The sequence below is a fragment of the Cucurbita pepo genome, chromosome LG11 (genome assembly GCF_002806865.2).
Source record: "Cucurbita pepo subsp. pepo cultivar mu-cu-16 chromosome LG11, ASM280686v2, whole genome shotgun sequence".
NCBI lineage: Eukaryota > Viridiplantae > Streptophyta > Magnoliopsida > Cucurbitales > Cucurbitaceae > Cucurbita > Cucurbita pepo.
Genome location: NC_036648.1, coordinates 5,829,345 through 5,855,964, shown reverse-complemented (window position 1 = coordinate 5,855,964; position 26,620 = coordinate 5,829,345). Strand labels below are relative to the sequence as shown.

Here is a 26,620-nt window from a genome sequence, read left to right as displayed (position 1 = left end):
GGAGGAGCGTGATTATAGGAGCCATTGTTTTGGCAATTTGGGCGAAGTCTTCGTCCACTTCTTCTATTTTTGTATAATTGGTTTTTCTATTTTTATAATTAGATTTGTTATTTAAACCGTTCAACTGAAGTACAATAAAATCATCGAGTCTTCAGCAATATCAGCAAATCTCTCACTCTCTCTCCTTTTACTTCCGCTAATTTTTCCTTCGAAGAAACCTTCGGCCAATTTTTCGTCGACACTGTCTTCCAATTTGCCAGAGTCAACAAGTGGTATCAGAGCCTCGTTGAAGCGATCGGTAGTATACCATCACAGAAGAGCCAACCTATCAACAATCAAGTTGAATAGCTCAAGTGGTTAGAGTGTCGACCTAACAACACACAGGTCTCAGGTTCGAGTAGAAGAAAATGCAAAGGGCGAAAATAAGTACATCGTGGGGTCCATCCCGAGTAGAGTAGTAGGCTTGCTCACCCCTCCACGCCGCCGTCAAGTGCAGGCATCTCCATCACCACCACGAAGAGGCCGACGCCGTGATGACGGGCGTCGAGTTGTCGTTGAGTGTAGGTTCAGTACCCGATGTTGACAAGGTCCAACAACAACGAGTGGGCCTTGTTGATGCGCGTCAACCTACAGGCGCAAGGGTTATGGCACGCTGTCGAGCCAGAGGAAGAAGAAACGATCGAGTACCGGGAGGATCGGCTGGCGTTCGTCGCCATATTACGATCTGTGCCCCCAGAGATGCTGGCTTCTCTTTCCACCAAGCGCACCGCACAATCGGCCTTGGAAGGAATCAAATCACCTTGAGCAAGTCGCGATTTCAATTGAGACATTGCTTGACGTGAACGACCTAACAGTGGAAGAGGTGACTGGAAGACTACGTAACGTTGAGCAGCGGAAGAAGAATACCACTTTAGCTGTTGACAAGGAGGGCCGTCTACTCCTCACGGAGGAGGAATGGCTTGCACGCCTAAAGCTCCGCGACAACACCGGCGAGAGCAACGGGTCCTCCTCCAGCCGCAAAGGGGGTAAGAAGCCATGGATGTCTCACGGGCGCACGCGCGGGAAAGATGGGAATCAAAAGAAGGAGTCGACCAATGGCAGGCCGATCCAATGCTCGAACTGTGGGAAGAGAGGACACCTGAGCAGAAATTGCTGGAGCAAGCTCAGGAATAAGGAGAAGGCCGAAAAGGCCCATGTGGCTCAATCCGAGGAGGACGAGCCAGCTCTCTTCATGGTAACTGCATGCGTCCCCAGTTTCGATTCCAAATCCGACGACGATGTTGAACCCAAGAAAGAGCTCCAGTTGGGCGTAGCAAAGATGGCACCAGCTGGGGAGCCAATTCAACTGGAGGAGGAGCGAGTGTTCGCTCAGATCGGCGAGAGGGACGAGCAACACGAGCACCGGCAATGGATCCTTGACACAGGGGCAACAAACCATATGACCGGGGCTAGATCTGCGTTCTCCGAGCTCGACTCGGGGATCCGTGGGACGGTGAAATTCGGCGACGGCTCCGTCGTCGAGATCGAAGGGCGCGGCACCATCCTGTTCGTCAGTAAGGGAGGCGAGCATCGCAAGCTGACCGACGTCTACTTCATCCCGAGGCTCAAGGCTAACCTTGTGAGCCTGGGTCAACTCGATGAGACAGGTTGCTTCATTTCCATCGAGCGCGGACTACTCAAAATCTGCGATAATCAACGACGGTTGCTCACGCAGGCAAGGCGCACGACAAACCGTCTTTACATCCTGGAGTTAGAGATAGACCAACCCGTCAGCCTCTCGGCCAAGACCGAAGAGGTATCTTGGAGGTGGCACGCAAGGTACGGACACTTAAACTTTCCTGCCCTAGAAAAGCTGCAGAAGAAGGAGTTGGTGCACGGCTTGCCAGAAATCAAAGGCGTGAACAAGCTGTGCGACGGGTGCCTCATCGGCAAACAGAGGCGCACACCCTTTCCGTCTCGAACAGCATACCGAGCCGATGAGCCGTTGGAGCTTGTACACGGCGATATCTGCGGGCCCATCAAGCCGGCGACCCCAGGCGGTAAGAGTCTCTTCCTCCTGTTAGTCGATGACAAAAGCCGCTTCATGTGGCTGACTCTGCTGCAAGCGAAAAGTGAGGCGGCAGAGGCGGTTAAGCGCATTAAAGCGCGAGCGGAGGCCGAATGTGAGAAGAAGATGCGAGTGCTGCGCACAGACCGAGGCGGAGAATTCACCTCGGCAAGTTTCAGTAAGTACTGCGACGAGATCGGCATACAACGGCACCTAACGGCGCCCTACTCCCCCCAACAGAACGGAGTGGTAGAGCGCCGAAATCAGACCATTGTCGGGACAGCAAGGTCATTGTTGGTGACGGCCGGGATGCCTGGGAGATTCTGGGGAGAGGCAGTAATGACGGCTGTCTATCTCCTCAATCGGTCACCAACCCGGAGCCTCGACGGGAAGACGCCATATGAGGCCTGGTACAACAAAAAACCAACAGTACATCATTTTCGCGTGTTCGGCTGCGTCGCATACATGAAGGTAACACGTCCCCATCTCGCCAAGCTCGATCCCAGGGGGCTGAAGGTCGTCTTCATCGGCTACGAACCCGGGAGCAAGGCGTACAGACTCTATGATCCTGTAGGGGGGCGAGCTCACGTGTCTCGCGACGTCGTCTTTGACGAAAGCACCTTCTGGCAGTGGAATGACGTGATCGAGGCAGACCGTAATCCAAATCAATTCACGGTGGAGTACCTCGTCACCGAGCCTGAAGAAGGAGGAGCCCAGCATCAGGAGACGTCACCGCCGCCAGCAGGTGCACCACCTGAACCAGTGGAATTCGCAACACCACGGACTGCGGATTCGACGCTGGATGCCGATCACGATACTGATCTGGAGGCTAGGTACCGGAGGATGGATGACCTAGTGGGAGGAGGTGAACCACCTGGACTAGCAGCGCGCGAGCTCGAAGAAGTGGCCGAACTACATGCCGTCAGTGCAGATGAACCAAACACCTTCGCCGAAGCAGAAAAGAACCCGTGCTGGCGGAAGGCAATGCAGGAGGAGATGACATCCATCAATGAGAACCAGACGTGGAGTCTGGAGGATATGCCACCGGGACACCGAGCCATAGGGCTCAAATGGGTCTTCAAACTGAAGCGCAACGAAAAAGGAGAAGTTGTGAAGCACAAGGCTCGTCTGGTGGCGAAGGGCTACGTCCAGAAGCAAGGAGTGGACTTCGAAGAGGTATTTGCGCCAGTAGCAAGGTTAGAATCGGTTCGTTTCTTGCTGGCAATTGCAGCACATCACTCTTGGGAGGTTCACCATATGGACGTAAAGTCTGCTTTCCTTAACGGAGAGTTGAAGGAGACCGTCTATGTTCGGCAACCACCTGGCTTCCTGGATATCGACAACCCTAATAAGGTTCTGCGCCTGCACAAAGCACTCTACGGGCTTCGACAAGCCCCACGAGCCTGGAACGCGAAGCTCGACAGTACCCTACTGTCACTGAACTTCAAACGTTGTGCCTCTGAGCATGGCATGTACACATACGGCCACGGCAAAAAGCGACTGATCGTGGGAGTGTACGTCGACGACCTCATAATCACTGGAGGCGACGTGGGAGTCCTCGGAAGGTTCAAGAAGGAGATGTCGAAAAACTTTGAGATGAGCGATCTCGGTGTGCTCAGCTACTACCTCGGCATCGAAGTGCAACAGAACTCTTCCGGCATCTCCATCTGCCAAAGTGCATACGCGAGGAAGCTGCTGGACACAACTGGGCTTGTGGACAGTAATCCTACCAGGACGCCAATGGAGGCCCGACTTCAACTAAGGAAGGCCGGCACTACGACGACAGTCGACTCCACCAATTACCGCAGCATTGTCGGGAGTCTGCGCTATCTGGTAAACTCTCGTCCTGATCTTGCTTATTCTGTTGGCTATGTGAGCAGGTTTATGGAAGCACCTAGGGAGGAGCATCTAGTGGCTGTCAAGCGCATCCTGCGCTATGTAGCCGGAACCAGAGGCTGGGGTGTAAGATATTGTGCAGGGAGCGGAAAGGAGAAACTCAAGCTGGTCGGCTACAGTGATAGTGACATGGCCGGTGACGTCGATGATCGTAAGAGCACCAGCGGAATGATCTACTTTCTCTCAGGCGGCGCGATCTGCTGGCAATCAACAAAACAGAAGGTGGTTGCTTTGTCTTCCTGCGAAGCAGAATACATCGCCGCTTCGATGGCAGCAACACAAGGGATCTGGCTTGCACGACTAATGGAAGAACTCATCGGGAGAGAAAGCGATCCACCAATGCTATACGTAGACAACAAAGCTACGATCTCCCTGATCAAAAATCCAGTTTTGCACGACCGGAGCAAGCACATAGAAATCAGATTCCACTATATTCGAGAATGTGCAGATCGAGGGCTCATCAAGATTGATTTCATCCGAACAGAGGAACAACTTGGAGACATTTTCACCAAGTCCCTGGCGCGGGTGAAATTCGAAGAACTACGCTCAAAGATCGGAGTTCAAATAATAAGGTACAGCTTTTAGGAGGAGATTGTTAAATAAAAGCCATGCCTTATTTAGTTAGGTTTGTAAAACATCTGAATTCACGCGAATGGAGGAGCGTGATTATAGGAGCCATTGTTTTGGCAATTTGGGCGAAGTCTTCGTCCACTTCTTCTATTTTTGTATAATTGGTTTTTCTATTTTTATAATTAGATTTGTTATTTAAACCGTTCAACTGAAGTAAAATAAAATCATCGAGTCTTCAGCAATATCAGCAAATCTCTCACTCTCTCTCCTTTTACTTCCGCTAATTTTTCCTTCGAAGAAACCTTCGGCCAATTTTTCGTCGACACTGTCTTCCAATTTGCCAGAGTCAACAAAGAGGATCATTATCCACGAATTACGACTAGAATATAGAAACTTCTAGGATGGCTCGCTCAACCATCAATTGTAGAGTTTGAAAGTTTTTTAGCTAGCCAAGAAGTCATGACTAAACAAATGGGAGGCATCACATTAAAGGGCAAAGAAGAAGCACTCTAGACAAGTGAAAGTCGAAGCAACAATAAGCAGTCTACCAAACGTGGATTCAAAAATACTGACAAAGGAAGAAGCCACCAAGGAATTGCACGACCAGGGAGAGCTCAGAAGAACAGCAACAAGAGCTCTCAATAGAAAAGGTTTGAAGGCATTTGCTACAATTGCAGGAAGAAGTGTTAAATGTTCAAGGTTTGTTGGTAAAAAAAAAAAAAAAAAATCGGTTGAAAGCAATGTGGCAACCTCCAAAAAGAAGATGGACGATGAATGGGATGCAAAGGTACTATGTCCGATAGAAGAAGACGAGTTAGTGCTCATGGCGAAGATGGGAGAGCATATCGATTACGAGGACGACTGGATCATTGAATCAGGATGCTCAAACAACATGGCTGGCGATCAGAGTGGTGCAATGGAAGCGGGGTGACCCTCAAAGAGGGAAGTATTACCCGGCTTTGACACCATTGGAAGAAACAGAAGACAGGAGAGAAATTGTACACATTTGTTTAAGTGTTGGTGCGTCTGAAGTTCCAAGTGCAATGATGTTGGTGAACAAGAAGTGACTCAACCAAGCGAACCTAGTGAAAAGTGTAAGGTTTAGACAGAAGAATGACTAAGCCAGAAACATAAACCATTGGAGTTTCAAGTGATGATACTATTGAATACTGAAACTTGATTTTTATAGTCTTACAAATAAGCAGAGAAATAGAAACAAACCATAAATATTGCAAAGTAGTTAATCTAAATAGCTAAAAATACTTTAACTATTCCAAAAAAAGATCTTTATTTAAGAGTATTTGAAATAATCAAACTCTTCTAACAATCGGTCACTTGAACTTATTCTTCTTTGTCAAGAATTAGTTCAAGTCAGAAAAATTCTACCCACCAAGTTCTTCATGCAACTTCTGAAATGCTTCTAATTTGAGAGACTTTGTCAACAAATCAGCAAGTTGATTTCGGGTACCACAAAATAATAAATTAACAGTTTCTTCTTGTGTAAGATCTCTTATATGCTTGGAACATCCATGTAGAACTGAATTTTTTAATAGCTTAATGGTTGAAGTATTATCACACATTAGCTTTGTTCCTTTTATTTGAAAGTGACCAATCTCTTTGAGTATCCTCCTCATCCAACCAGCTTGACATGCACAAGCACTAGCAGCAACAAACTCAGCTTCTGTGGTTGATAAGGTGACTATAGGCTGCGTACGAGAAAACCAAGCTATTGCTCCTCCACTCATTATAAACACATAGCTTGAAGTACTCTTGCTACCTTCCATGTCTCCGGTATAGTCACTATCAGTAAATCCAATTAAATCACTAACTCCTCCCTTTCTATAAAATACACCATAATCTACTGTACCTTTCAAGTACCAACTCTTTTAGCTGCTGCAAAATGTTGTTGTGTTGGACATGTCATAAACGACTAATCAAACTTATAACAAACATAAGATCAGGACGAGTAGCTATGAGATACATCAGGCTTCCCACTATTTTTTTATACAAAGTTACATCTACTTTTGCACAATTTTCATCTTTGCCAATTTTCTGTCCTAAAACAATGAGATTATAAATAGAATTGTAATTCTCTATGTCAAGTCGATTTAAAACTTCAATAGCATGCTTTCTTTGACATATAAAAATATTTAATCTTTGCAATACCTCTATTCCAAGGAAAAATCTCATCTGACCTAAGTCAGTCATATCAAATTCTTCCTTTATGGAACGTTTAAACTCCTCCAATAATTTTTCATCATCTCCAATAAATAAAATATCATCAACATAACTGCTTACAATAAGAATTTTACTCCCCTTCCTCTTGATGAAAAGTGTTTGCTCACTAAAAATTGCTTTTGAATCCTTCCTTGATGAAGTAGGATTCTATTCACTAAATCATGTTCTAGGTGCTTGTGTTAATCCGTAGAGACCTTTTGGAGTTTGTACACCATCTCATCACTTTCCTTTGTCTCATAGCCTTTTGGTTGTTCAACAAAAATATCTTCTTTTAACTCGCCTTATAGAAAAATCGATTTGACATCTAACTGATAGAATTTCCAACCTTTTTAGACCGCAAAAGCAATGATCATTCTTATAGTACCCATTCTGGCAACAGGTGCATACCTTCTGTACAATTCCATGCTCTTGTGTGTAGCCTTTTACCACTAAATCTTGTTTTTGTATTTATCAACTTCTCTAGGTTCATTTAGCTTGGTCTTATAAATTCATTTCACTCCTATTTTCATTGCTCCGGTCGGTAGAACCACCAAGTTCCATGTTTGATTTTTTTTTTTTTTCAATGAATTTGATTTCTTCATCCATAGCTAATCTTCATTTTGGGATTTTGACATCTTCCTCAAAATTCACAGGATCTGAAATCATCAAGAATTTCATATTTTCTTCATCCTTTTCAGAAAAGCCTTTGTCGGAATTATAATCTTCTAACCATATTGGTGGATGTCGATTTCTCTCCTCTCTTATTGTCAAATCTAGTGCAATAGCTACTGGAAAATTGTTTTTAGTAACTGGTTCAATTGTTTTTAGCAACTAGTTCAATTGATTCCGCAACCGGTTCAATCGTTTTTTCTGCGATTTCTCCTTTTTCGGCTGTGTTCTCGTCAATTTCAATATTTTTTTCCAATCCAATTTTGTTTCACCTTAAAAAAAAATCAATCTCATTCATGATCTTCCTCGAAAACTACATTACGACTTACTACAATTTTATTTGTAGCTGGATCAAATATTTTATAACCTTTGGATTCGCTGCTGACTCCAAAAACACATGTTACACTTTTATCTTCAAGTTTTCTTCTCTAGGCATCTGGAATATGACATGTCTCATACATCCAAAAACTATAAAATAATCTACTGATGGTTTCTCTTTGCTCCAAGCCTCTTCTAGTGTCATGTCTTTTACGGTAAGAGTGGGTGATCAATTTAAAATGTGAATCGTTCACTTGACTACTTCAGGCTATAAATTTTTAGACACTTTCTTCTCTATCGGCATAACTCTTACGAATTAAATCATGGTGCGATTTTTGCATTTAACCACTTCATTTTGTTGTGAGGTATATGTTGTGGTCAATTGTCTCTTCATTCCATGTTCGCAAAAGTCGTTGAATTCTCCTCCTCTATTTGTTCTTAAACATTTTATAAGTATTCCAATCTCCTTTTCCACCATTATTTTGAAACATTTGAAATGATAAAATGTTTCTGATTTTTTTACAAGAAAATAACTTCATAATCATCTATAAAGCACAACAAATACTTTTACTCGCTACTTGAAGCTAGTGAAATTGGAACATATAAATCTGCATGAACAAGGCCAAATTTTCAGTTGCTCTCCATTTACCCATTTTTGGAAATGGAGCCAATGGAGCCGATGTTGCTTGTCTTTCATACACGTCTCACAGGTGATGTTTGGAACTACAATTTGCGGCAGGCCTTTCACCATATTTTTACGTTTCAAGGTGCACAAGTCTTTGTAGCCGAGATGACCATAATGATGGTGTCAAAGTGTTGATTGGTTCGTATTTGAAACTTGGAGGCATCTTCTTTCATTTGTTGTGGCAGATGGTTCAACAAGCAAAATGAACGGTCGATATAAATGCTACATACACCATCTTTGAACAACACTGTTACAACTATTTCTTGTAGTTCTCCAACGCTCAAGAGATTATTTTTGAGTTCAGGTACCCAATATACATTACTAATAGTGTAACGAACCTCATGAAAAGTTAATTTCACTGCGCTCTTTCTAATAACTTCCATACTTGTATTATTTTCAAACTCGACGGTGTGAGAAAAGATCTTGTCTAAGCTTGAAAACATTCCTTCATTTGCACACATATGGTTTGAGTAATCAGAATCTAACAACCAAGCATCACTACTTTTTGCTTCATGTCTTTCCATATGAGTCATTAACATCATTCCATCCTCTTCTTCCAACTCTATATAATTCAATTCCTTATTCATCTTTGGACATTTATATTGAAAATGATCTAAGTCATGACACCAATAACATTCAACAGTTTCTTTTTGTTCATGTAAGTTCCTCTTCCTCTGTTACTTATGTTCATTCGACCTTCGACTTTTAGAACTTGCTCCTCTCCATTAATGCTGGATCTTCAAAAAAAATTGTCCATGCACCACTAATGAACTTTTAAAATTTTTCAGTTAGGGTATGCAGAATTTTTTCTACAATTTTCTTGTCTGTCATATCTTCTCCATTGCTTCTCATCCTATTGGAGATTATCATCACTCTTACAAAATAATCTGTGATACTTTCATCATTCTTCATCTCTAGGATCTCAAATTCTCTCCTTAATGCATTAAGAGATTTCTTCACTTTTTGGTTTTCACAAAACTTTCGCTTCATTGAGTCCCAGACAATCTTGGCTATGCGACGATCCAAGATTTTTTCAAAGACAATATGATCAATTGCCTAGAAAAGGTAATGCTTTACTTGGTGATCTTTGAGTCTAGTATCATCAAGATGACCCTTTTGTGCCTCAGTTAGCATTGTTTCTTCCACTAGTTCTGAGAAAAAAATATCTACCATACTCCATAGACCCTTGCTATGAGCAAATTTTCCATCAGCTCACTTTAGTGATCATAGTGACCATCAAAGTGAGGGATCTTCATTAAAGCTTTGTCTTCACTCATACTCTTTGTATTTGATCACTAAAATATTGCTACTCTACAAAGCGATCACTCAAAAATGGCTACTCTCAAAGCCTAGTAGTGACTCACACAATACTACTTGTCAGCAAGCAATGGAGAAAGAAATTATAACTTGAGCAAAATCAAACTTGAGAACTAGTGTCAAGACCAATAGATATCAAACTCATCTCTTGCAAGTGGGCTTACGAAATAATGTGTCTCTCGGATGGATCAATCGAGAGATACAAGACTCACCTGTAGCTCAAGGGTTCTCTCAGCAATATGGACTAGACTATGATGAAACGTTTAGTCCAGTAATGAAGATCACTATCGTATAGGTTCTTCCAACACAAGTACAGAGCAGTAGCTAGAGCAGATCAAGAAAGTACATGGCTGAAACTATTGATGGAAGATTAGCACCTGAAATTGATTATCCAATACCACTTCATTGTGACAACCAATCTACGATTCTCCTCGTAAAAAAAATCCAGAGTTTCATGCTAGAACAAAACATGTGAAGGTGCACTACCATTTCATTAGAGAGAAAATCCTAAAAAAAGAAATTGAGATGCAGTCGATCAAGACAGAAGACCAAGTGACTAACTTGCTTACAAAATGGCTAACATGAGAGCTTCCGCTGTCAGCTCAACATGGTGTAGCTAATGAGAACTAATGCTAAGGTAGAGTGTTAAAATACATCATTGGCTCAATAGGGTCCAGTTCAATAATTGTACGAGCTCGTAGATTTATTTTTAGAAAATTAATTAGGTATTTTCAAATAAAGATACCCACATATTTTAGGGAAAATATTAAGATATTCTAAGAATATATTAGTCCAGTAATACCCTCCACCTTACCTAGGTTTTCACCCCAAAAGAAATTCAAAGCACAAGTACAAGTAGTTTGTACAGTATGACTCGTAATCTCTTCTGAATTGGTGTTAATAAAAAAGAAACATTGAAAATCGTACTAAATATTAAACAATGAACAAAATCAAAATTAGATTTTGTAAAGAATGATTTTGGTTAGAATATATTAAAAAATAAAATTATAAAAAAAAAAATGGAAGAATTGAATTAGGGGAAAGGGGACACAGTATTGGCCTGCCTATAAATAGATTAAAAGAAGACGGTGGGAGTTGGTTGGTGGGGACCTAAAATTAAGCCTTTGCCCCTTCCTCACTCGCAATTTCATTTTCCTTTTTTTATCTTTATTTTCATTTTGAAAAAAAATAAAAATCAAACATTTAACTTTTATTAATATTTTGACCATTAAATTAAATATATATATATACATATATTTATCTTAATTCTTTATTTGTCTTAACAATATTCATTTAAAGATAATGAAAAAAAAAAAAACAAAAGATAGCATGGAACCCACAAAATAAAACAAGATAATTAATTTTGTGTTTGTTTTATATGTAAAATTAAATTAATTAATTAATTAATATGTACAAGATTTTTATTTTTTAAGTAGAAGAGAACAAAAGTATCAGGTAAGAATCACGTGCAACGCATCACAGAGTTGGAAAACTAAAATCTCCACATAATTATTTTATCATATTTGTTTATTCAGTGACAACTAACAACACGCATGCAATTTCTTTATTTATTTAAAACAAAATCTAAATTATCCTACGTGTCATAACAAATTCCATACTATATATTTAATACATAACATTGAAACACCAAAATTACAAAAACAACTTAATAAACACACACGCCTCATTCGCACGTGCCAACTCATTTCATTTAAATTATATATTTCCTTTTTCTTCCCTCTCCGGTGGGGCCCGTCGTCTCTATATTCTTTCAAATCACTAATAAATGCTGCCTCTGAATTCAACCCCCCACCACTTCTATTTTTCCCTTTTTTTTCTTTTTTTTCTTTTTTTTTTTTTCCTCACACAAAAATAATATCTACAACAAACAATAACCAAAACTCCTTGCTGCTTCCTTGGGAATCTGCAGATGCCACTGCCCTCTGTCCCCACCAACAAATTCCTTCCTTTATTTTTATTTTTTTACCCAATTAAAAAAAAAACATATATTTCACTTATATTATTAATTATATATATATATATATATATATATATATATATNTTTTTTTTTTTTTTTTTTGGTTTGGAAGATAAAGTTTGGACCACCACCACCACCACCACCACAAAACCCATCAAAACCTTTTTCTTTCTTTTTAAATTTATTCCTCTGCTCTAAACTTGGAATTTTCTTTGTCATCTTCTTCTACCCACAAGCAATTATTCAACTTCCTCCTTTTATAACCTAACCTTGTTGATGTCGACGATGACGATGACGACGACGAGTTGTTGTACCTCAACCCAGCTCGGATTCTCACTCGGAGTTGCGGTATCACTTTTGGGGGCTTTCTACGACTACTCTCCGATGTTAATGGCTGCATTAGTCGATAACACCCGACGATTTTATCCTATAAGAAACAAGAACGTTTAGGTAAATTCACATGGTATGGTTTGAAATGGTGTATTTGATGACAAGGGAGTGTGCTCACTTTGCTGAGCCCATTGCACCAAGACTCTGCATGTTCAGGATTGAGAAGGGTCAAATTGGGTATTTCATTTGCCGCACAAAGTAAGGCTGCGGCAGCAATGCAGGAAGGCCAGTACTCAAGAAAGCTTGCGTCTGTGATAATAATAATTACCATTGTTAGAGTACTCTAAATTAAATGCGCCCATTCCTAATCCCAGCTAAGCTAATAATGGGAGTTGATTGATTGATTAATTACCACCTCGAATATTGGAGAGAATGATTTCTGTGGAGCGTGAGATGAGAAAACTGGAAAATGTTCCGGTGGGATCGACTTTGTAGGCGAAGAATCCGATGAAGCTGAAGGGGGTTACGGATCGGAGCCGCCAATCCAATGTTGTAAGCACAAGAAGCTCCATCCTACGTATTGTTCTAGGTTCAAATATATATTTTGCTCCTTCGATCTATGATCATCAATCATAATCCATTTTAATTTTCTTCCAAAATCAGAGTGGAAGGATTTCTCAGACACCACAGCAGTGGAAATGTAAACAAGAGTTACCTGGAGATCCAGGAACGAAGGAACAAGTGGTTCCTCCATTTTAGCTGCAAGTGACAAACAAGCCACTGATAGAAGCTGCAATGGCCACCCGTTTGTTTCCTGGAAACATCGTTTCAATTAAACACAGCCACAAATCAATGTCATTAACAATTCGTATATGTTAAATCTGGATTGTTGATTAACGAATTACGAACAGATTTCTCAAGAATCACACTCAGACCAGTGCAGATAAAAGAAAATTACTCGTTATGATCGAAGAGATGACTAATCAGGATAATACTGAACTTTACTGAAGAACATAATCATGATGAGATTTGACACTGATTTTCAATAAAGCGAAAGTGACTTTTACCGGCAAGCGGCGAGAATAAAGGAATCGATCCAAGTAATTGACGGAAAGGTATGCAGTGAGTGGTTGAAAACCGTAATATGCTTGAACCTGGAACAACAACAACAAACAACACAAATTCATTACGATTTCAAGAAATTAAATACAGTATTTCACAACAGAGATGGTTAATTATTGATTGTGGATTAGAGAGAATCAAAAGCCTCCATGGAATCAGAATCCGAATCCGAATCCGAATCGCTCGATTACCTTCAAGCGTTAGGTTCTGCTCAAAGAAAATTAACCTAGATCCAAGCCTCAAACATCGCCGACGACTTACCGAGGCGTAATAGCAGAAAAACGAATGAAATTACAAAATCCGATCAGCGAAGAGAGAATAAAACGAATCGAATCGAATCGAATACCTTGAGAATCCATGCAACAGAGTCAGCTCTTGCGGAGGAATCGAGCGATTGAGAGTGAAAGCGCGACAAGTAATCAATCCCAGGAACGAAGTGCCTCTCGTCCTCTATGAAACTAGCAATAGAATCCTCACTACTGGCAGGCGATTCAAGGTCCGAGGAGTACTCTGGCGACTCTCCGGACAAAATATCGGAGGAGTCCTCGTCACAGAGTAATTGAGAGTCAATAAAGCAGTCATCGGAAGAAGAGATCGACATGACAGGAACCGAGTATCCTTCATCCTCTTCCAGCCACTGTCATCCTCATCGGATTCCGAAAGGCCGCCGGAAACACCGCCGGAGACTTCAAGTGAAACAGAAAAAAAAGTTAAAAAGCGGTGGGTATGAGTAGTGAGGAAGACGATGAGATGGAGATGGATTTGGATGGGGATTGAAGAAGGGAATTGAGGTGTATATATACAAATTGTAACGGGAAAATTTACAAATTCCGTTGGGGACAGAACCGTAGGAGCTTGGAGACTGGAACGAAAAAGACTTCTCTTTATTCAGAGTCGTTGTCCGTAATACACTTTTTATTTTTATATATAAATAATTTAAAGCGAAAAAATAATTGTTTCTTGCAAAAATTAAAAAGAAAATTTGATTCAATGGACCAGTCTAGGCAGTATTCCGTTTTATTGTTCAGCTCTGTAATGAAGGGGCTTTGATAACCTCACCTGCAGGTATAATTGTAGGTGAAGTCTCCTTACATTCTATTGCCACCTGGAACCGTACTCGGTTTCTCTGTGTTTTCTTCCTCTTCCATGTCAAAACCAATCAAATTTTATCGTATAATATTTTTAAAATTAAAAATCATATTTTACCGTCACGACATATATGATATGTCTAATATGCACAAAAAAAATTTTATTTAAAGTATTTCATAAACGATGTCATGAACTTAAACGTTCAAAAAATCTATTTCAAATTAAGGTAATCTACAAAGAAATAACGAAAACACTTTATTTTGTTGTCATTCGTACAATCGTGTCTTACATTTACCTAAAAATAAAATAACACGTGACTTGAATATTTAAAAATACTTAATAAGTAACTCTGTTGTTGAGGTCGAGAAATACAAACACAAGCATTTATAGTGAGACCTATCTTTTTATAAAAACATTTCATAATTTTAGACTCTACTACCCAGTTTGGGAAATTTAGATGTACAGTACTTCTCTACACATGGTCCACGCACGCGTGCATTGATCCACCATATAGAAGTGTACATCCTTAAGCTTACCCTTTAGTTAGTGCATGCTCACACTATCGAAACTACCAAAGAATAGAGCCTGCATAATATCATGGCGAAATATCGATATCGTAATGTACGCATCTGTACTCATCAATATCAATTTTATTTAAATAATAATAATAATAATAATAATAATAATAATAATACATATAGATGGCAGTATTTTGAAAATATTTATTTTATAATAATAATTTTTTTTTTAATAATTACTGTTAACGGTAATATGTCATATGCAATGATTTTCATTTTAATTTTCAAAATTTCAAAGCAATCAAAACACCACAAGTATTAGTCTTCCAACCTCCATGTGTCGGTATTTAATTTATTTATAATGTCAACATTAATTAAATAAAATTAATTAATTGAAGATGAAAGGTCAAAAATCCAAACCACCTCCTAAATAAACTATGGAATAAAATTATAATAAAGTAATTAGTAAACCCTAAAATAAGAAAAAATAATAATAATAATAAATTAAGAATATATTTCTTCCGGTATATCCCAACAAATAATACTAAGCTCAAGCCTATTTACGCAAATATTTTCTTCATTCATTGACTTAGCGAAAATATTGACAAAATCAAGAATAATATGCTCACTTTCCATATGCTATCCAATATTAATATGCTTAGTTCTAGAACAATAAATAGGATTCTTTATCAGATTAATATCATAGTATTATCACAAAATACAGGCAACTATTAAATTTTAATCCAAAATAAAAAAGAGTTTATTTCATCTAAAGAATTTAAGTACGATGGTAACACTCGAGTCTCAACATTAATTAGTTTTTCAATTTTTTCCTATTAAGTCAGAACTTTAGGAATTTAATGAGTGCCTTAGAGGCTGAATATTCAAGTTAAGGTAGAAGGAAATAATATTTAGAAAATTTGTCAGAGCTGTCACATCCCGATTTTCAAGACTTCAAAACCCGGATCGAGACTAAAAAAGACAAAAGTGAAAACAAATAAAAATAAAACAAGGAAATATGGTGAAAACCAAAATCTACCAAAGGTTGGATAATATGATTTAGCACACACTGTTTTGCAAAGGAAGACGCCTTAGACACTCATCTTGCAACACTCACTTACAGTATGACACACATGTGCTATAGGGCAGCTCACTTGGGTCATAGGGTCTAAGGGTGGTGGAGAGCTAACATCATGTCTCCTCTCATAATACAGTAGGAGTAGACGTGATTTTTGCGAACAATCATATGATCTTGTGGAGCGTTTGTTTTTTATCCAATCACCAAGTTTAGAAAACTTTCATCTTCACATATATGGACTTAACTCCAGAGCCGCATGTCCAAACTCACGTCGAAACTCCGACTTTTGAGTTTATGGGTGGACCCTACCCAACTCCGTTCGAGCTTGTCTCTGACACTCTTGTCATTATTGTGTGTTGCCTTCTAACTAACGACACATGGGATCACAACCTACTTTCTTTTGAGTACGATTGTACACAAATTACCTAATTTTCTACTAGTACCATAAAAATATTGAGAAAAAAAAAATTATAATATAAAAATAAGAATGTTCGCAAAAATTTTATTTTTATTTAAAAATATTTTACAACAAACAATCAAGTGTGGTAAAATTCTTTTCCTAAGAAAAATTAAAAAGTCAGAAAAAGAAAATAAATCATAGCGTTGCAGGATTCGAACCAAGGACCTTCCTTGACGTATAAGATGATATCTTCAGAAAATTGGATAATATGATAAACTGCCTTGCAAAACGGCCTCTATCTTCTTCTTCAGTGGAATAATCGTTTATCAGAGCAGAGATGCTCGATTCGCCGCCCCTTCACTGCCGTTTCATCACGACTTGGCCGTCAGTGCCACACAGTCGCCCTAACAACTCCCTTCTTCTCCCAACGCCTTACACCGCTCTCTACAATCTCCAACCTTGTAATTCCAATTCCACAAAATTCCGGTCACTCCATTTCAGTTTATCTCTTGTTCATGGCCCAAGACCAATGTGTTTTCCTGTTTCCGCACTGAAAAAGCGTGGAAAAGGCGGCGTTTCCCTAACTGACCAGAGTGATTCCGACAATGAATTCGACGGGGACGAGGACTTGGACGGAGATGAGATGCTTTTGCCGTTAGCGAACATGAGAGAGTGGCTTGCGGCGAGGCCTCGTGGATTCGGAGAGGGGAAGGAGTATGACACTTCGATTGAAGAGAAATTGCTACAAGAAATCGAGCAGAGTAGGAAAGCTCAGGCTGCAAATATCAATAAGCTCAAGAGTCAGCCTCCTTCCAACCCCAACTCTGGTAGAAATGTCGCAGATAAAGAAGGTCAGTCTCATTCTCCCTCAATTTTGTAACTCTTTATCCTCATGTCCTGTGGATAATAGGCAGTGCTTTGTTTCAAGTTACTAATCCGTGTGTGTGTAACCAATACCTCCACTAGCGAAAACTACATCACTTGGCTGCTAGATTAGGTTGCTTCCTCTAATCTCTATGTAATTTTAGGTTTCTCTCCTACATCGAACAATATAAATTACCAACCACATTGTTTAAGCTTCTTTGAATAATTTTGCCTCCAAGATTGACTAATGAAGAATTTGATGCCAGTGAATAGGTGTCACAAAGGATTATAGTGTGCTTATCCTTCTCATTAGTGGGATATGCCTTCTATTATTGGACAAGAGAATTAGTGACAAAACTCAGCTCAGGAGAGTGATAAAGTTGTGACATTGGTCAATTTCATAATCAGTTATGGGTGGACAACTTCATATTAGACTAGAGTCTTTTCCCAAAAGGTGGGAGACTAACCCTTATTCAGTTGGTTCTGAGTGACATTCCTACCTATTTTCTTTCCTGATTTGGAGTCCTTAGCTCGTGGCTAAGGGGTTTGACATTGGTATCCTGAGGGTGAGAAACATGACCCTTTTAGCTAAATGGCTCTGGCGATTCTATCATGAAGCTGATTCCTTACAACACAAGGTTATTGTTAGTAAGTATGCGCCTCATGTCTGGGATTGGATCGACGGTGGGGTCTAAGGCACCGATAGAAATCCTAGGAAAGATATCGCGTCTAGTTTTCCTTTGTTTTCCCAGTTTGTTCATAATGTGGTAGGGGATCAGAGGGATATTTATTTTTGGGAGGATAATAGGGGGGATAGATGCATCTAGTCTTTATTTTCTCGCTTATTTTAATTGTCCTCTTCGAAGAATCTCAGTTTTGTCGATATTTTCCATATTGAAGTCTCAACCTTCTCCTTCCTCGGATTTATGTCGTTGGTTGACCAATAGGGATGTTTTTGGTTTAAGCCTGATAGGTGAGATATTCGCCTTTGCATTCCTTGTCCTTCGAAAGGCTTTTCTTGTAGCTCTATCTTCCATTGCTTGTCCCATCTTTCCCCTACTAGCAGTTATGTTTTTCCTGATTTGAAAGGTGAAAATTTCCGAGAAGGTTAAGTTAGTTGTGTGGCAGGTTTTACACATAAGAGTTAACACCTTAGATTGGCTCTCAGCTAGAGGTGCTCTTATGGCGCGTTGGGCTGCATTGTCATATTCATTGTAGGAAGGCAGCTGAGGACCTTGATCATATTCTTTAGAGTTGTGATTTTTCTCGGGCCGTTTGGCATGGTATCTTTGAGCTGTTTCACTACATATTCTCTACATATTCTCTAGTTCATAGTCACCCATAAAAAAGCATACATTTGTCCCAATCTTATCAATAAAAAGCCAGCCTACAAGCATTGAAAAATATTAAGGCACCATGATGGGGCTGGTAGGGTATTCATGGTGTGGTAGTTGGATGACAGTCTGCCCTTTACAGGTCGAAGTTTCCCTAGCTAGCCAAAATGCTTTGAGCTATGTGCATTGCAGTTTTCTTCAATTGAGATACAATTATCCCCAAAAGTTGTTTTGCTCTATTAGTGAATGTGCAGAAGCCAATTTCTTGCATAATATTTGCCACGATGCCTATCCTTGACTTCTTGCATTCTGTCATATATGGTTTATGAAAGTTAAGCTATGCTAAAATGAGGGATCAATCATGGTCAGTTTAGTTGTTATGTCGCATCAGCTTCCTTATTCCAACCGATTGATTTTTCTTAAGTTGCGGGTCCACTTTAACCTTGTTAAACCAAGGAACTGTTTTAGTTCTTTGAAGATCTTGGGGTTGATCAATTCAATGTATAGCTTAGAAGGGCTTTCTACCACCTCTTGCCAGAATGATTTGGGCTGGGCTGGGTAGAACACGTTTTTTCACGTTGGCGTAAAAAATTATGCATTGATAAGTCTTCTAACTCCAAGCGTAGATGGCCTGTGTATTACTCCAATTTGTTGCCGTAGATTAAGATGTATCATCAAAGAAACCAATAAATAGTAATGTGAAATCTCCAAGAGTTATCTAATTTCAGTTAGAATCATGTTTTGAACATAACTTATTCTCATTAATGCACAAAATCAACCATTGTAGCTCTACCAAAATTCACATATTAAAAAAGAAAAGAAAAACAGTTCTATTGTCGTTTTCATTGGAGGCCCGTATTGAGTAGAACATGCTGAGTCTCCAAATTTAAGGTGCAATTTTATGAATTTAAAGTTTAGGGTAAATTGGTATACATTGAAAAATTCATGTGTCAAAATTGAATTTTCCAAAAAATAAAACTGCCACAAGTCATAGTATTAGAGTCTTATTATTACCCTGATATAATTGTGAAAAAATGAATAACGTCCTGTCTGATTTTTAGCCAGACTGTTGCACGAAATCTACTCTGGACTTCTATAATGGCTAATTATGAATGAACTTTTGTCATTCTAATTCTTAAATTGATCTAACCTCGAGTATCATGCATTTCTTCAGCTCCAGAAATTGCTAATACTGGAGTTCGTGTACGCGTTATCAACCTTCCTAAAAAAAGGAACATTCACAGGGATCTGATGTTGGCTTTCAAAGGGTTCCCTGGAATAGTCAATATAACTCCTGCAGTCATTGGAAACAAAAAGACTAGGGATCCAATCTGCAAGGGTTTTGCATTTGTTGATTGCAAGTCTGAAGGAGACGCCATCAGGTATGTTTTTGGATAATAAGAAACTATAGAACCAATTACAATTTTTCTCTTATCTTTTTCATAAGTTAGCTTCAAAATACCAAACTTATTTAGTCAAGAAAGGTAGCACTGCCGCAATAAAATTTGTGAAGACATTCTTATTGCCAAAACTCTTGAATGGTTTTTGGCTGGTTCTTCTTTCACTATTAAAGGGTTCTTCTAAAGGAAATTGCTAATGGTAGCTTCTGAAGGCACCTTTACGAACCTATGGGAAGCGATCTCTCTTTGCCTTCCAGATTTTCTTCTTTCACCACCTTTTCAGTAAGAATGGCGGTAGAGTTGTGGTAGGATATTTGGCTTTTGTTTTGGATCTCTCTCTTTACAGCTCCACTTCTTTGATCTCTGCCTCTATCTAAAAAATTTACAGTCTTGTATTGTTCACAAGTTGGAACAAACTCCTTTGATTTTCGGTTTCGTTGGGCTCTGAGAGACTAAGAAGTCAGTTTGATAAGGAATCAACCCAAGGGAAAGTTGATACCAAATGATAAGGAATCACTATAATGGAAAGTAAGATTTGGATTACCTTGTTGATCGAATATCTCAAGGTAAGAGCACTTGTTTGAGATTTGAATCACTCCACAATCAAGATTGATCATGTCAAGCTTGAATGATTCTGAAAATGCAACCTAAACTACATAGAAGTACAAAGAAAAGAAATTTTGCTATTGGCTAAAGGAAAGCAAAAACGCTCATTTTACTACATTTTCCAAGTTTCTCTACAAAGATAACATAAATGACTTTATGTAGCCTCAAAATGAAAACTCTTAGCCTTTCATGAGTTATTTCAAGAGTTGTAACTTTCATATTTTATGGCTATAATTAACCACTATGTAAATTTTATGGCTATAATTAGCCACTCGGTAAATTTTATCTTAAAGTAAATAAAAGCCTTAAAATACATTAAAGAAACACAATAACTCTAGATTAACATTCACCCAAAATTTGTCCATCTAAGAATAAATGAAGCTTGATTCTTCCTTAATGTGGCATGAATTGCAACATCTTGTGATAATTTGAACAACATTTTCTTCACATCTTTTTTAAAGTTTATATTGCATGATTGATGCCTTGATTCATATCACAGTTTCTTTTGTCTTTACTTCAACCATTGGTTCCTTCACCTAGGTATGGAGACCTACGTTTGTGTGCCTCTTTGTACTTCGTTCTTTTATCTTCTTCATAAAATTTAGTTTTCCTAAAATAAAAATGTGATGCCTATTTACAATTGTGCATTCTGAGATCATCAGGTGCTAGCTATATAAATTTGTACATGCTGAAACCATCACAGCTTTACATGTCTTGGCATTATGTTTATGAACTTGAATAGTTTCTAGGTTTCATATAAACATGGCACAACATTTTATGCATCTATATTCCTTAATAAATTGGTAAAAAGTGTGTTATTCATTGGTTCTTCAGTTTCTTGCAATCATTTTCTGGACAATATCTTACGTTTGGAAGGGTTCAGAAGCAAATAAAATGTGAAATAATGAATCAACAAACTTCCAATTCGGCTCGTGAAATTTCGGTGGTTAGTACCAATCGTTCTCGACTAAGTATTCTTGAAGAGGAAGCAGGGCAGGTTGCTGATATGGACATGGATTTAGCCGGTGAAGTCGAAAGAACAAGGGTGGAGGATATTGAAGACAATTTAGCATATGTTAGTGAATTACACTCGGATGATGAGGACGATAATGGTGTCGAATCAAGAACAGAGTCCAAAATTCTGCCACCATCGGAAAAGGAACTAGATAAAATCCACGAACTAGAAGAAATTCCTCCTCAAGGAAGAGAGGAAGTTCATAGAGAAGCTCCACCTATCAATATGAAAACTAAGGTTTCAAAGAAGAAGCAACCTAAGGAAAAAGGAGAGAAGAAATCATCGCTAGTTATTCCAGGATCTGCGAAAAGGTCTTGCTGCATCAAGTGATTGTTTATAATATGGTTTTACATTTTATGCTTTGAAAAACTAACTTAATGTGCTTTCTATGTTAGCGCAGGCTAAGGATAAAGGAGAAGGCTGTCTTAACTGACGTGTACTCAAGATATGGAAAAAAATCAGCCGTGGCTTCAAAAGAAGGGAACTAATTGGAGTGGATACTCTCTGAAATTAATAACGTAAGAACTTTAACCAAAAACTCATGTGAGATGTGATTACAAAGCATAAACTTCATTTTCTGGGTGATTTATACAAATCCAACTAGTTCAGCTAGGTCCCTTGTATGGATTTGTGATACTTATATTTTGGTCTTAGTATAACTCATCCCCTCTTCCGAATTCCTGGTTCATTGACTGTAATAACTAAAAAGTCTTAATTCTTTTGTTCAATTTGGTTATGCTGCAGCAAATAGGCTGATAAAAGACGCAACAACAGCGATGTCTCTTGCCTCCATCGAGTGTATTGTTATGTCATGTAAAATTCCTGACAAGCATGAGATTTATCATGTTGAAGTAGTTGGAATCACATATCTTTCAGGAAAGGTTTTGTTTAGAAAGAAATTTGGAGTTTATGACAGTTGAGAGTTTTTGAAGTTCGTTGGTTGAGTTGTGTCGGGTGAATTTGGTCTGTAAAATTGTGCGATCCTCAAACGGAATGCCAATCCATCTAATATTTATATTCGATTGGTTTGAGTTCGTTGCATCGTTGACGAAGGCAATAACTATATGTAGCAGTTGCTTGCCTGCAGAATCATTATAACTGTAAATCAATGAGCAACTTGTTTCTGCCTTCTATTAAATTATGTTAGCATTGCTGTAAATTAGTAAGCTCGGTTAGATCTTTTGGTTATGAGCTATTGTAATTATTTGTGTTATGTAAGTTGCAGAGTAGTTCCTTTTTGTTATTTCCCATGGCTCATCTATTGAAGTGAGCTTCCTTTAGCTTTGTAAATCATCAAGAATACTTAGAGAATACTCTGCCATTACGTTGTTATATGATATCAGAGCCTACGTGACATACGCCTACAGATCACAAACTTGTTGGGTTCGTCGATGGAATCTATATCGTTCCAGATCGATTGGGTTGCTCGAGATCCCGCAATTCTGTGCTTATGATGAACCCCACCCTTTTGGTCCAGGTACCCTCTTTGCTTGGCTGCCACCTCTTCCTAAGAAATCTGATGTCTGTAGATTCTTATATTTAGCATGCTAAAGAGTTAACAGATTGTCTTGCTAATATTAGTGCTGTAGGTGATGATGAGGAAATGTTGATATCTGTTCTCAATGACTTTCCCCCTGGTCTTTATGCTTTTCACAGTTCTATTTGAACTCGTACAGGTCCTATATCCTTCCAGTTATGCAATGCTGAATGGATCATCTCTTGAGCATCAACAAGTCCACCGAGACCTTCATCTTAGCTACTTCCTATTTCTCCAATGATTCCAGTTAAAATAAGTCTTCTGTTGTGGCTTGTAATGGCCATGTTGTTCACAATTTTTTCTTTATTAGTTTAGCCTCTCCTTGCCACAATGAGGAACCTATAGCTGTTTGCAGGGAGAAGAGCAAATTAAAAGTAACGCCTAAACTAAAGGGAACGCAAAAAAACCATCCTCTAATTTTGGGCCTTCAAGCTCTCACGGCCACTGTAAGAAGGGTAGTTTATTAGATTGGGTAAGTCTCAAGGCCAAAAGTTAAAAGAGTATTTTTATTATTAACGAAACCTAAAGTTTTAATCCAATTTATTGTCTAAATTATGCAAGTTTTAAATGGTTACAAATGAGTTGATTTGAAGAGCATAGTTAAGAAGGGATAAAGAGTGGATTAAACTTAGGGAATAATTCTCATATGCATCTGCGCATCTACGCATTGTAGTGTTTCGTTATCATCTAGTATCAAAACTTTTTTTTAGTTGATTATTTTTCAATTGATATTATAATTTTTTCTGGGTTGATTCCTTATCATTTGGTCTCAGAGCTTTTTCTTCATTCTTGTAAGTAGCCGTTCAAACTTTAGACAAGTAATATTTGTAGGGATAGCTAAGACGTTCAAACATGTGAGCATTTCTTATATTAGGTGGTTAGAATAATCATGTTTAGAAGTACTGAAGGATAATTTTAAATAAGAATGCTTTATTTGTATGATATAAAAAATTATTGTATGCCTCTAGAATAAAATTTCGAGATGCATATTGTTTTGAAGCAAACTATGACATTTACTCATCGAGGCCACTTCCTATTGAAGCAAAGTCAAAACCTTCTCTTGGTCTTCTTGCAGCTTTGTTCTTTTGTTGCCTTCATCGAATTGATGCTCACCTCTTCAGCTGATGCTGGTCTTGATCCTCATGTGAAGTTATCCATCTTAGGTAGGAGGGGATGACTCAAGGAATTCACTTGTGCTCACTTCTCGGATCATTCTCTCGGGGTGAGCAACCCATTCTTACGGGCTCTCATCCACTCAATACTGACTACCTCTCTTGTAGCAATGTCTTCCCCTCATAAGAACTTGCATTGTGTACATTCGGCACTTGGCTGACGCATGCTGTATTTGACCCCGACTTCTTTGCTTGCAACCATTGCCATTATTCCTCTCATGCGAATGACTCTTTGGAAGACATTGACCTAGTGCACCTTTTGTTTCATTTGTTTTACCTATTATACGAACCCTAAACCCTTGGCAAACGAGCTTGGTTCTTGCTTTGATGGGTACGCATATCCCCTAGTTAATGTGTCTTAATCGACACTCTTGAGCTTGGAGGGGTCCTGGCTTTGGCCCAATACTGTCACTAATGTTTTGTTAGCACAATTGTGTTGTTGACACCGACACTTGACGCAATTGTGATGCCTTTCGTTCGACCCTCAGACTCATTTCTCTGATTGTCTTGTTCGACTAGACAAACAAAGTGTGGCTCTAATACCAACTATCACTGTCCTACTTTTTCAATCGTGCGGCGTCGTTATCTTAATATGCTCACGACCAGCCTTAAGGAGAACCAAGCCCCATATATATGTTTGCCCCGACTTTGTAGCTTTATTAGACCTTAGATGAGGTTTGTCTTCGGCAACCGAACATCGCTTGTGTAAAATCCAAGCATGTTCAATCGTCTGCAATACAACCGACTTGCCTCTACATTAGACCTAGCTATCGATTCGACCTTGCCTCTAGTCAGGTCAAAGTCTCTCAATGCAACATTGCATCTCATCTTGTCATTTTGGTTCCCAATCGACATGGCTGATATGTTTGGATGTCATCCTAAGTCTCGGGATGTCGTCGGCCATCACAATTCACTCTCTCATGCAATCGAGAATGGGTCCTCGTGTCGCTCATCTCATCGAGACATCCCAAACGTCCATCCATCTGGGTTCTATCGAGGCATCGATCCTTCCGTGCCCATGTCATGTCATTTACAGATACTGTACCAGATAGCGGGTGTGTAATGCAACCTCCGACACTCGAGCTGAGGCATATCGGCACACTCGTGCTGCTCGGTACGATCCTTAAAAAACTCATTTCAAAGGAAGTTGCCCCAGACACTTGTCTCAGCATGCTCGCCCTCACTGTGGCACACACATGTGCCACATGGTAGCTTGCTTAGGCCATAGGGCCCTGGAGTGGTGGAGAGATGACACCATGCCTCCCCTAATACATTTTGAGCTATTTTCAATACTCCATGTATAGACATGATTTTGGCGAACGGTCATACGGTGTCATGGAGTATCCGTTCGATGTCTGATTGACACAAAATTTGGCGAGCCTTCATATTTTATATGGACAGATTTAACTCTAGAATCACAAGTCCAAATTCCTTCCGAAACCTCGACTTTCTAGGTTAAGGTCCGGGACCCTACCGAACCTTCAACAACCTCATATGTGATGTTCATATCTACTCATTGTCCCTATCTTGCTTATGTCTCATTTCCTCTTCAGTGCACACGTTATATGGTGTGTTGGATGATTCACCGTCCTCCTCGATCAACTCATGGCATTCTTCAATATTGGTCCACACGTGGCCGAATGGGCACCTCTTGAGGGTCGCCGCTTTGCATGTCTCGACATGAGGGTCACAACCTACTCTTTTCATAATATGGTTGTTACAACTGGCACACGTGGGATTACACCCCCAAACCTTTAGTGATTTTATGGTCGTGTGGGAGGGTCCATCAACTAACTTTTCATAGATCATGTTTATATTAGCTCACACCATACTGTCCCATTAGCATCTTTATGAGACAATGCCTCATTCCAGGATGTCATTGATTCACTGCATAAGTACAACAAGCTACTCTAAGTCAAAGAACATGAAGGTAGTTCATCCCAAAGATAGGACTTATCACTCCGCAGATCCGCAACACCCAGTAAGGGTGAACCACCACCTCCAAACCTAGAGTATGTTTATTTAGTTTTCTAAAACTATATGAGTGTTTAAGAAAGTCAGATGGTTACACCACTTCTCCTAACGCAAATCACAAATGTCGACACAAGGCCTTGCATGGAGGCACATTTGAATTTGCACGGGGAGAAACTTTCTCCCAACGGTATAAGACGGACGTTCATGCCAACACAATTTCTTTTATCGACAAAACTTTTGCCAATGAATATAGCACTTCTTATTACATTTTTTTGCACGAGAGAAGTCAAATCTAGTTGTGTTGGTGAATATTAATGTAGCTAATTATAAAACAAACATAAATAAGTGATAGTAAGCATTAATTCTCTTTAAAGATAATTTCTTTCAAATATGGTATATATTTCACTATCTTCATATGCCAGCTACTAACCAACAATAATTTATTTAAATCACTTCGCAATAATAGTAATATTTTTTGTAATAT

At 39.2% G+C, this 26,620-nt stretch overlaps 2 protein-coding genes across 4 annotated transcripts; one reads left to right on the top strand and one right to left on the bottom strand.

Annotated features, from left to right (window-relative positions):
- Nucleotides 1-11,801: 11,801 nt before the first annotated feature.
- Nucleotides 11,802-14,049, bottom strand: LOC111804799 (cyclin-D1-1-like). 2 transcript variants are annotated; one of them, XM_023689590.1, is made up of 6 exons: nt 13,496-14,049; nt 13,095-13,181; nt 12,743-12,841; nt 12,440-12,644; nt 12,206-12,336; nt 11,802-12,124 (listed from the first exon to the last, which is right to left on the bottom strand). In XM_023689590.1, exons 1-6 carry the CDS (start codon nt 13,748-13,750, stop codon nt 11,879-11,881), a joined length of 1,023 nt encoding a protein of 340 aa, XP_023545358.1. In that variant the 5' UTR covers nt 13,751-14,049; the 3' UTR covers nt 11,802-11,878. The 2 variants fall into 2 exon arrangements, with proteins under 2 accessions (XP_023545358.1, XP_023545359.1); XM_023689591.1 differs by having other exon boundaries at nt 12,443-12,644; nt 13,496-14,047.
- A 2,461-nt stretch (nt 14,050-16,510) lies between these two features.
- LOC111806104 lies at nt 16,511-22,591 on the top strand. 2 transcript variants are annotated; one of them, XM_023691459.1, is made up of 5 exons: nt 16,511-17,085; nt 19,607-19,814; nt 21,273-21,764; nt 21,854-21,971; nt 22,198-22,591. In XM_023691459.1, exons 1-4 carry the CDS (start codon nt 16,572-16,574, stop codon nt 21,939-21,941), a joined length of 1,302 nt encoding a protein of 433 aa, XP_023547227.1. In that variant the 5' UTR covers nt 16,511-16,571; the 3' UTR covers nt 21,942-21,971; nt 22,198-22,591. The 2 variants fall into 2 exon arrangements, with proteins under 2 accessions (XP_023547227.1, XP_023547228.1); XM_023691460.1 differs by having other exon boundaries at nt 22,182-22,591.
- Nucleotides 22,592-26,620: the final 4,029 nt, after the last annotated feature.

Excerpts from the sequence above, each read along its gene's own strand:
- LOC111806104 (XM_023691459.1), top strand. The coding sequence starts at position 16,572 with ATGCTCGATTCGCCGCCCCTTCACTGCCGTTTCATCACGACTTGGCCG. Across the intron at positions 17,086-19,606 it reads AAATGTCGCAGATAAAGAAG|CTCCAGAAATTGCTAATACT; the intron begins GTCAGTCTCATT and ends GCATTTCTTCAG. Across the intron at positions 19,815-21,272 it reads TCTGAAGGAGACGCCATCAG|TTTCTTGCAATCATTTTCTG; the intron begins GTATGTTTTTGG and ends TTGGTTCTTCAG.
- LOC111804799 (XM_023689590.1), bottom strand. The coding sequence starts at position 13,750 with ATGTCGATCTCTTCTTCCGATGACTGCTTTATTGACTCTCAATTACTC. Across the intron at positions 13,182-13,495 it reads CTGTTGCATGGATTCTCAAG|GTTCAAGCATATTACGGTTT; the intron begins GTATTCGATTCG and ends TTGTTGTTCCAG. Across the intron at positions 12,645-12,742 it reads CTTCGTTCCTGGATCTCCAG|ATCGAAGGAGCAAAATATAT; the intron begins GTAACTCTTGTT and ends TGATGATCATAG.